This window comes from Kryptolebias marmoratus, linkage group LG1 (assembly GCF_001649575.2).
Source record: "Kryptolebias marmoratus isolate JLee-2015 linkage group LG1, ASM164957v2, whole genome shotgun sequence".
Taxonomy (NCBI): Eukaryota; Metazoa; Chordata; class Actinopteri; order Cyprinodontiformes; family Rivulidae; genus Kryptolebias; species Kryptolebias marmoratus.
This window is the reverse complement of record NC_051430.1, coordinates 9,754,168-9,765,142: the sequence shown is the minus strand read 5'-3', so window position 1 is coordinate 9,765,142 and position 10,975 is coordinate 9,754,168. Positions and strand designations below refer to the sequence as shown.

Sequence of the window (10,975 nt, the reverse complement as noted above, 5' to 3'; positions counted from 1 at the left end):
TTCAGTCCTAATTGAACATTTGTGTTGAGAAACGTGATTGTATTTTATAAAAATTGCACTATTCGTCTATTATGTTGTGTGTAGTCACTGGATGTTCCTCAAGTATTGCTAAGGTCCTAATGCTCCACGTTATGGCTGTACTTTTGCTCAGGCGGTATTTTGGACAGGCTGGGTCCTCGCTCAGCATTTTGAAACCGTCGCGGTGAGAACACCCCTAGCATTAGCAGCCGGGGAGAGAGGAGGAGGTGGGCATGATAAAGTTTAATATTTTTTTAAAATGATAATCCACGTTTTACTTGTATGCTTATAGCTATCTGTACACCAGAAGCACGATAAATTATTTTTATCTCTCGTTTTGAGTGCTCTGTGTAACCTGGTTGCCATGTTTTAGCTAATGGACAAATGGCGAAAGAATCTTGAAAAGTCTCATTAATTTTGGTTCCCTCCGACGGATAGTAATATACGCCAACGTTTGCGTTTTTTAATTTAAATGTTGTTTTTTTTGCTTTATACATGTTATGAAGTTGGCCTGTTTATATTTTAAGAGGCATGCTCTTTAACAGTGTCATGTTTGCACGGTTATTTTTAAGTGCAAACTGGTATATGGTGTGGACCAGTGCAGCTGTTCGTAAGTTTACCAGGTTGTCGTTTCCCTGAATTCATCACGTCTACCGTTTAATTTCATGATGCTGCGTTCACATCCCGTTTGTAGCGCGTACACGCTCGCCGACATGTCAAAATATGAATAAACCACCGTATTGTTGGGATGGTTTGGTGCCATGTTCACTTAAACCTTTGTACGGTGTCTTGTTAACATTTTAGGTGTTATTTTTTTCATTAGAAAGATGCAATACCCGCTTGTAGTCACCGTGTGATTTTGAGTTCTCCTACAGGCATCGAACGCATCGTGCGCCCTCCCTTAAAACTGCGCATGCGCTTGACATGTTGTAAACAATGAGACTATTCCAGACCGTCCTCAGCTTTGTGTCTGTTTAAGTTTATTTGTGCAGAACTACGGGTTTTTGCCAAGCTCTCGATACATGTAGTGAAATGTTTTTCGGTAAGTATGGGGACACGTGTGTAGATAAATGTCATCACGTACTCTTGGATCTTTATCAGCATCATGAGCACGTATCAGATTTGTTACGGTAGTCCGAAAACCCATCTCGAATGACATACTTGGGCGTGACAGCATGCGGATAAAAAAGTGGCATTAGAAAGGGGTGTCCAGCTCGTTCAGAATTATCTCATCATGTCAGGCTACATTTTGGGGGCCATAACCAACTAAAAGTGTTTCACGGAAGCAGTTTCTCCGCTGTTAGCACAAGAAGTCCCCGGCTTGCCTAGCTAGACTCTGATGGTTAGCAAGCTAGCCGACACAAGCTAACACAACTTTTGTGTCGTCGGTTATGTTTACGTAAAATGTTGGGTACAAAAATAAGCATTATATTCTGTGCGAAAGGGTGTTTTTTGTTCTTCTTTGGATACCGCAAAGGATAATTAGGTTTAACGTGCTGCTAACACGTGAATAATAAATGCAGCCTGAAAGGAGATACTCGGCACTGACAAGGAAAATATATGTACTTGTCGGTGTCTTTCATAATTTACAGCCTATGGCTGCTTATTAATATGATACAAGAGGAATTTATTACTATAAAACACGTTGTTCAGTTTGAGGAAAGCTGTCGAAAATACTGGCCTGTGTGGTTAACCTTTTTTTTGTTGTTGTTTTCGTTCTTGATGATATTTTGTCTGTAGTGACCAAACAGTAGTGTGCATTAATAATGCAGAAAGTGGAAACCTCCTGTTGCTGGTTAACATATACAACAATGTTGAAGTCATTTTGGCACATCTGGCTATATGCAGTATATGATTATTACCAAGTTAAATTAAAAAAGTCTTCATATTATTTTGGCATGTTTAGTTGTGAAACTGCAGCACTAAATCAGAGTAATGTTAGTTGTCTTCTCTTACATGGTGTTGATGCATGAATGACTACTGGTCACATTTCCTACGTGTGCATTGTGTTTACAGGGAGCTGAAGCATGGAGGCGGTTCTGATCAGGCTGAGGGGACTAAGTGCCCCTGAGCTGTGTGAGGAATTCGCTCGAGCAGGTGTCAAGTGCGGCCCCATCACGTCTACCACCCGAGCCACCTACGAGAGGAAGTTAGCTCGCGTCCTCGCCGAACGAGATGGCATCGCAGCTGAAACGGACGACAGCCATTCAGCGCTGAGCCAGGAAGCTGCGGGAGATCGCCCCAAACCTGTGTCGGGTGCCACCCCGGCAGTTGCCTCTGAGGCTTCTGCGGCAAGCAGCAGCTCCTCTGAGAACAATGGCGAAGAGTTGGACTTTGGGTACGGTGTGGGACTAAACCCGCCAGAGGAAGAGGAGATCTCTGTAAGGTCGGCCTTTAGCAGCTCTGTTGACTGCAGTAACTCTCAGTCCAAAACAGAAACTCCCTCAAAGCCAGCACACGTGTCCCCAACTTTTTATTATGGAGTATGTCCACCGTGGGAGGATGTCCTGCCCAGAAATGGTAAGAGAGACTCGTGACCCTACTTTTAAAATGACTCGCTGAGGCAAAAAAATTATTTTATTTTGCTTTAAATTTATAGATAATTTGATTTTAAATACAGTATGAAGTCACACCAGTGGGATGGGGTCCAAACAAAATTTCTTCAGCCTTAAATAAATGTGACATCTGTGTTGTTTTGTTTCATAGGTTTACCTAACTTAACTTTTAACTTACTGGAGTCTAAAGTCTAAACCCAAACATTATTTTGTTTGTTTACTTTTGAAACCAGCTGTTATTTAGCTTTTTTTATTAGCTCAAGCTGCTGCTGTTTTGCTATTTTCGGTGGTTCAGTTTGCCTACCACTTCTGAAATACACAGACGAAATGCATATTTTCATCTCAAGCTACAGTAATAATCAATTCTGCTAATGTTTATTGGTCAAGGCAGACATTTATTGCTTTTACTAAACCAGCAGCACTTTGTAGACTTCTATCTGCTTAATGATGACTTGACAGACTGAGCAGGCAGAAAATAACACCCCTGCTTAAGACAGTATGAAACCAGAGACCACAAAGGCACCAATTTATCACCCACAAGGAAGATGTTTGTTTTTATTTATTTATTTTTATTCAGGGCCTTCTTTCTCTGTCACAGGAAATCTAACAATAAAGTATTTCAAATTACTGAACACAGGTGTTATTTGTGCAAAAAAAGTGGTCACATTATATTTCTATTACAAACCAGAATGTAAATGTAATTAAAAGTTAAATTGTTAAAATATTCCCTAATAATATAAGGTAGCAACCAATAAGAAAATAATGCCACTAACTGAAGACTTATTTTACTGAACTGCATATTTTACTTTTTTGGATTTATTTATAAAACTCAGGGCATCTGTTGTCATTTTTCTAAACTGATTAAGAGCAAAAACAAATACAAAGTCTAGCTGAACTTCATTTATTTCTTTACTGAGATCACTGTGGAAAATGTTGCTTTCGGAGGGACTTTTATTTTATTATTTAACTGCAGATGCAATTTGCTGTTTATAATCCTCGGCCCATCCAAAATGTCAGGACTGTTTTGCAGCCACAGATATTTGAGCACTTTATGAACTTGGTACTACCAGGCAAAGACTGACGTGTTTTTGTGCTTCAGAGGGAACACACGTATACACGGACAAGAAGGACGCACTTCAAGCTGTAAAGACCATGAAGGGAGCCCGCTTCAAAGCCTTCGGTATGCGTGAAGATGCAGAGAAGTTCGCCAAGGGACTCTGCGATTACTTCCCCTCTCCCAACAAGTCCACACCCTGTGCGTCTCCCATCAAACCTGGACTGGTCAGTGGGAAAGGTAAGATTTAGTGGGTTCAAGTTCAACGTTCATTTGTTTTTATTGGTCTTAAATGAGCTGCATGTGTTGAGCTGAGTGGAAACTGTAGCGCAAACACCTGACAGTACAGCGCAGCGTTCCTACATTGTGTTATTGTTTCTCGCAGCCGAAAACATGGAAGTTGACACCATTAACAGGGAGCGGGCCAACAGTTTTAAGAGCCCACGCAGTCAGGACTTAACAGCCAAACTACGGAAAGCTGTGGAGAAGGGCGACGAGCAGGCGTTCCACGAGCTCGTCTGGAGCAACCCACGGTACCTTATCGGCTCAGGGGATAATCCCACTGTGGTTCAGGTAAGGACGCTGAATGTTTTGGCCATGCTTAGTCTCCATCTGTATATTTACATTTTCTAAGCTGCTGTTCTAAACTACAGGCGAAGGAACAACGTAGGAGAGAAAATGAGCTTTGTGTTTTATTTTTTTATGTCAGGTTCAAACTGGAGTTGACAGGGTTCTATTAGGATTATCATAAAGCTCTGATTGGTAATCCTGTGCTCATTTTAATTTTTATGAAGTACTTCCAATCTAAACAAGAACTCTGGATCTCGCTTAAAAGTACCATTAACTTGGTAGCTGCCTGCCCAACCAGGACGTTTTGTTACCCGTCTCTCAGTTGGGATGTGAAGCCAGATAAAGAGAATATGTTGGTGGTTTCCTTGTTTTAGAATGGTGGCAGCTACTTTACTTTTGGTTCTGTGAAGTTTGCCGCAAATAATTTCTAATATCAGTATCGGTGTGGTCTCCAGCCTAAAAGTATTAGCACACCGATGATGACTGATGGAAGAGGAAGGATTCTATCATCCAGTACTGCTTGTAAACATCACGTTTGCACAGACAACAGTGAGCTGCTAACATCCTAAAAAGAAAAAAAAAAGTCCTCTAAGAGGATCAAGAGTGTGGCTGCATTTTTATGGAGCACATTCTGCAGCTTCTGTTTCAGTGTGGAGGCAGATACATGGGTTTATTATGATTAAAATCTCAGCAGCCTTGTCCTCGGGTTAGTAATAAAACATTAATTGCAAGCCATATTGTCTGCACTTTTAAACACGTGCCTGCATAAACAGACCTCATCAACACTATCAGGTTTCATCTTGTGCAGAACGTGCAGTTAGTCAAGAGGAGAGGAGCTGAATTTTGCCAAGGAAGCAAACCTGGTCGTATTTCACACAAAGGAATGGCTGAAAACTGAAAGCAGGGTTTATGAACAGCCAGTGCAGAATGAATGTTATTGTTACTCCTAAAAGGAGACTTTTGAGTTAAATGATTGTAGTTGCAGATTTTATTATTCTAAATTCAATCATGTGTTTGATGTGTTAAAACTTACTCATTGAATAAAACTGTAAATGTTTCTGTTAATGAAGCAGTATAGGATCTCGTATCTTTTTAGTACTGTTTTTGTAGCAGCGTAACTAAAAACACAAACGATGTCAAACTAATTGATTAGATAATAATGAGGCGGTTTAAAAAAACAACTTGAATCCACCTTTAGATGAGCTCTACAGAGTGAAAACTTTCCTTTGGCGGTGTGAGCTGTGACAGTAGTTTGAGCTTGTTAAAAGTAGTAAAGCCATAGTTTCACAAACTCTGTAAAGTCTCTTCTATTAATAGAGAAACTTGACCTGACCTTGGACCTTGACATTTGTTGATACGTAAACATCTTTTCCATTGTCAGTGCCAACCTCCAAGTTACTGCCTGTTTGGAGTTTTTACTTAGCCCGAGGCATTTTATCCCTGGTGTTATCTTTGCTAAGTCTTTTATATCAAATCACAAAGATATTTTTGCTGTCAGAAAGGCAGCATATAAAGTCCACCGGGTAATTGTTGCTGTTATATTACAACAAACTGTTGCTTCTGAAGTCCTAGTCACTAAAAATGAATTTAGTAGAGGGTGGTAAAGCCTAATCTCCAGCCTGTAAAGTTACGGTCAGATACAGCAATAAACAAATCAATCCAGCAGATTATGGAGGATTATTTCCTGATCCATACACGTGTTCGTTTGTTTTGTCTGTTCAGGAGGGCTGCCGATACAATGTCATGCATGTGGCAGCGAAGGAGAACCAGGCAGGGATTGCCCAGCTGCTCCTGGACACTTTGGAAAACCCAGAGTTTATGCGCCTCATGTACCCAGACGACCAGGAAGTCATGCTGCAAAAACGAATCCGCTACATTGTAGATCTTTACCTCAACACTCCTGATAAAGCTGTCAGTTCTTTTCCAATACCTGTTACCAGATAAGATTTTATTCTTACCTGATGTAGTTAGTTGGCTGTAATAACATTGTTTCTTGCTTTTTTTTTTTTTTCCTGCTTCAGGGTTTTGAAACGCCACTCCACTTTGCCTGTAAGTTTGGATGTCCAGATGTTGTCAATGTCCTGTGCTCGCATCCTGACATCGATAAGAACTGTAAGAACAAGGACGACATGAAGCCTTGTGATGTAAGGAGTTATACTTTTAACACTTTCTCAACACATTCCAGACGACTAACATTACCTGGATTGTCATTGAGGGATCTATTTTAACATAGAAAGTATCCATAAATTTGGAACTGCCCAGTAACTACTCAGACACCCACCGTAAAGCTGACATTTTGTCAGTAGTTGCAAAAGAATGTTTTCATTAAAAGCTTTATTTGGGCTGTGACCCTTTTTAAAATCCTCTGGCCACGATCACTCACTGAACAGCGCAGGCTAATTTTAGATGGGCGAATTGTTGCTCAGTTGACCTGCCAACAGCTGCATGTCAGAATTTTGGATTATTTATCTTTTGTCCTTCTTTCCGCAGCTTATTTGTAGCAGAAAAAATAAAACCCAGGAAGTGAAACAAAGGATAAGCGACTACTTGGAGGGTAAGGATGCTACTGTTCTTATTCTTATGTTCCTTTAGAAACGCATTCAGTTGCCATATGCAGCTCAACCTGTGGGGTGTGACCCCTAGGGGGAGAGTAGTGTCATGACAGGAGGACACGAGAAAGCTCATATTTTCTTTTCTTTTTTTTGTTTTGTTTTGTTTTAAAAAAAAGTCACAGGCAGAACTAGTGTTTACACATTGCGACACAAACTACATTTCCATGTTGATTAGACAGATAAACCACAAAAAGTGGGTCCACTCCTTACGTGACCCGGATGAAAGTGATGGGAATTGTTTATTTTTCTCCTTAAATTAGGGATGAAGTCAGGCTCATAATGGTTGAGGTGAACAGATCTAATCGGTACATTCGTTGAGCGATGGGACAAAAAGCTGCTTTAAATCGCAGTCAGACTGTTGGAATTACAGTAAAGGGTAAAAGATGCTGTATGTATAAAAACTTGTTTGTGTCTAAAAACTGTCAGCTGATTGTAAGAAGTTCAAAACATTAATACCACCCGTTGAAACATTACACTCCAGTGATGTCAGCCTCAAATACTGATATAAAATTACAACAGCCCTCACTTTACTACTACTACTTAATATTTTTTGCCAAATACTGTTTTGCACAAATTGGACTGTTTTTATGGTTCTAAAAGTGATTGCACATTTTGTTCGATTTCTATATTTCTTTGTTTTGTTTTTTGAATATTCAGACGCTTATGAAGCACTCCTTTTTGTGTAGGTTATATTTGGTTGTTTGTTTTTTAAAAAACGTCAGTCTAAAGGCGCAATTTGAAGACCAAATGTCACAAAAATAAATTAAAACCTTTACTTTAAATGAAAGTGGGAGTGAAAGGTTGGAAAACCACGGCCATACAGTATATTCAGTACATAATCTAAAGCAGCTAGTTAAAAGGACAGAGTACGATGCACGTTGCAGCTGTTTTCTTTTAACTTTGCTCTCTGTCGTCACATTTGAACAGGCCTTGAAATGATTGGACATTTGAGGTGATTTGAACTGGTAAACGTGTCGGTGTGACTTGGCTGCTGGTGGTGCTGTGAACTAACCACTAACGAGCTGTTTTGTGATTTCCATTTTAAAATGTCTGTTCAGTCCCACGAGAATTCACCAGGATTGCAAAAAGCCTGGGTTTGATCAGTCGTAGAGTTGTATTAAAGTCCGTTTCTGTTCTGATTTTGAAATGTTGTCTTTTGACATGAAGTGCTGCACACTGAACAAATCAGCTCCAAATGCACCTGTCACAAGTAAAAAAAAGTTTGTTTTTTTATTTGGTGTTTTTTGTATTTCTGCTCTGTAATGTCCTGAATCAGCCCGATGTCCATCAAACGTATTTAACCGTTCGTTTGTGTTGTCTCACAGATCGCTGCTATGTCCCTTTGCTGAGGGCGACAGACAACACCTCTCAGCCCATCATTGGTGCTACATGGTCACCTGAGTCCTCAGAGAGCCTGTCACTGATCCAGCAGCACACAAGGAGCCCCATAGACCCTTTACTGACCGTCACAGCCTTCGCCGGCCCGCTGAGCCCTTCTAAAGCAAGTTCCCTACCTGGTTGTTAGCCTATTTTTTACATCAAAACCAGATGATAACCATAACAAACTATCTTTGAATACAGGCAGATGATTTTCGCCGGTCGTGGAAGACGCCACCTAGAGAGCGGGCGGAGCTTTTTCACCACATCCTGAAGTCAGACCCTGACAGAGGGGCAGAGAGAGTGGGCAGGTACATCTAAAACCAAACTACTTCCTCTTTCAATTTCCTAAAGATATAGAAGGTGATTTTACTTGACTTAGTACTATTTGTGCCATAACGACCTCCCTCTTGCTGAGCCCTGCAAAGTTAAACGTCTTCCCAAATGTGGATCATGCTGTGAAATGTTTACTTTTAAAAATGGGGCATCATCAATAAAGAAAATGTCTACCTAAACTGAACACTATCACTATAAAGCTCGACTGCTTTTTCATCAAACTGTTTCATCGTCATTTTATTCCACTGTATATTTCTTAGATACAGGTTGGACAGTATTAGTAATATGTTAGTAGAATAATATTGCTGTCTAAGGAATATTTAAGAAGTAAAGACTTGTTCTTGGTCTTCAGAGATTTAGCTCGTAAGATGGGCCACCCGTGGGCTGAATACTGGGGCTTCCTGGACTGTTTTGTGGATCTGTCATCAGCCGAGGGGCTCCGCAAACTGGAGGAGTACCTGAGTAAGAAGGACTTCAGCCCGCGGACTCATGACGGGGCGGGACAGAATGAGACCAGCAACAGGTTTAAAACTCCCTCTCCAGGTATGCTTTTAATCCGAGAAGCTGCAAGTCCTGACAGAGTCTTACTTCCTGAATGAATGTGTGTTTAGAACTCTAATCATTCTCGTAATCTCGCATTCAGCATGTTGTCATATATGATTCACAGAAGATTCTGCAAGGCTCCATATTGGCTCCCACGAAGCGATATTCGAATTACACATCAACTATAACTAGTTCAAGAGTTTCTCATTTCTGTTTCCAGGGAAGCCTAAAAAAGTCTGCAACTCAATTTCTGTCGGTGCCTTCCTGGATGAGAGTGATGATATCAGCCTCGAGGAGATAAAGAACCGGCAAAACGCGGCACTCAGCAGCATCACGTCCTCTGCTTCGTCTAAAGATGTCCTGAAGGGAGCCGTGGGCGGCCGCGAGTTCCACATCGCACTTCACCACCGCGGGGCGGACCTGATCGAGACGGCCGCCGAGCAGGACCTCTTGTGCTGCTGCAGCGACGGCCTCCTGTCACCCGGTGTCATCTGCAAAAACGGGGCGTGCTCCTCCTCCAGAGACAGGACTCGCAACGGGGACAAGGTGTCCCCGCGCGCCTCCCCGTCTTCCTCCGGGCTGCTGTCGCCCATCACCAACCTCATGGTGGAGTTCGAGCGCATGTCGCTGCAGGAGCCGCCCGACAGTCCCACGAGCTGCAGGGAGAGGAGGTGCAGTGGTGGGAGTCGGCACAAGGACAACCGGGGCTCCCCCTCGGCTGCAGACCTGAGCTCCGGACTCACCCGCCTGTCTCTCAGCCAGAACAGCGAGGACGTGGATCGGGCGGGCAGGAGAACGGAGGGAGGAGGTTCAGAGGAGAGGAGCAGCAGCAGTAGCTCGGAGGAGTACTTTGAAGCGGAGGAGAGTCTGGAGGCTATGGGCAGGACTAGGGGGTCAGTTTCGGGGGTGCGCAACTTCTGCGCAAGGTCCAGGTCATGGGACCACGGAGGCAGGGACCTGAGCAGCTCAGGATCCTCGGGGTCTTCTTATAAGTCCTTAGATAACTCCCACGAGTTCCTACCCAGGACCCCCCCACACTTTAGAAGAGGACTTTTTATTGAGGGGTGAGTCACACCGATTCCTCCACAGATAACGGGAAAGTTCCAGATGTAACATAATTTACAGCTGTGTAAGCAGAAACTAATACTGGTAACAGCTTACAACTTAAACTGTAGTTAGTTAACTCTTTAACCATTAATGGAACATCATCTGCATATCTTTGGAGTTTTCTCAGCTATTCAAGCACAGTGACAACAAGCGAGTTGTAGTTTTCTTACAGTATGATGATAATAAAGCGGATAATAAACCTCGCATGTTGTTACAGGGACTCACCAACCAGACTGGACAGAGAGGTCTTGTCAGCGATCGAGGGCACAGATGTCGACCCCCAGAAGTATCCCAGCATATTCAAGTGGAAGAGCACAATGAAGTCATACTCTCCATCAGACATGCAGAGGTTAGTGGGCTTTAGTGCATAAGGTTTATTTTTGTCACCTAGTTTTAATGTAAGTCCACAAAGTTTGATGTTTCGGTAACTGATGATGAGTCACGAGTCTCCAAAATATCTGGAAACGTTCGCAAGGGTTCTCCGTTTCCTCGTGTGAGTCACAGAGGCTTGCAGCCAACGTATTCAAGATGTTTCTGACAAATTGTTTTTCAAAGTAGAGTTGTTGCAGTTGTCTTGAACCGGTCCACAATCCTTCTCTTTTTAGTTTGTTAAATTCAGAAGCACTAGATCTGCATTTTGATATCTCCTTATGACATCAGAGGCTACAGCCCTGGGAACCACACTACTGATCAATAATAGTTATTAACCCTCTGGGGTCTAGGGTGAAACTGGACGTTTTTTGGACTATTTTAAATTTGCTTTATATTTCACCCTAAAAGTGGTTTAACCTGCCATGTTTGGA

The 10,975-nt window shown here is 42.1% G+C and overlaps 1 protein-coding gene across 2 annotated transcripts in view; it reads left to right on the top strand.

Moving 5' to 3' along the window:
• The first annotated feature begins 134 nt into the window (after positions 1-134).
• ankle2 (ankyrin repeat and LEM domain containing 2) overlaps positions 135-10,975 on the top strand; it is a 15,245-nt gene continuing 4,404 nt past the window's right edge. Inside the window, exons 1-12 of one of the 2 annotated variants that reach the window (XM_017414569.3) lie at positions 135-245; positions 2,035-2,538; positions 3,673-3,867; positions 4,013-4,200; positions 5,920-6,108; positions 6,219-6,341; positions 6,688-6,751; positions 8,135-8,310; positions 8,391-8,497; positions 8,875-9,065; positions 9,286-10,129; positions 10,390-10,521. In XM_017414569.3, coding sequence (XP_017270058.1) covers positions 2,046-2,538; positions 3,673-3,867; positions 4,013-4,200; positions 5,920-6,108; positions 6,219-6,341; positions 6,688-6,751; positions 8,135-8,310; positions 8,391-8,497; positions 8,875-9,065; positions 9,286-10,129; positions 10,390-10,521 — 2,702 coding nt within the window. In that variant the 5' untranslated portion in view covers positions 135-245; positions 2,035-2,045. Of the gene's footprint in view, positions 246-907; positions 1,061-2,034; positions 2,539-3,672; positions 3,868-4,012; positions 4,201-5,919; positions 6,109-6,218; positions 6,342-6,687; positions 6,752-8,134; positions 8,311-8,390; positions 8,498-8,874; positions 9,066-9,285; positions 10,130-10,389; positions 10,522-10,975 lie in introns of those variants that run through there. The other variant, XM_017414568.3, reaches the window with a different exon arrangement.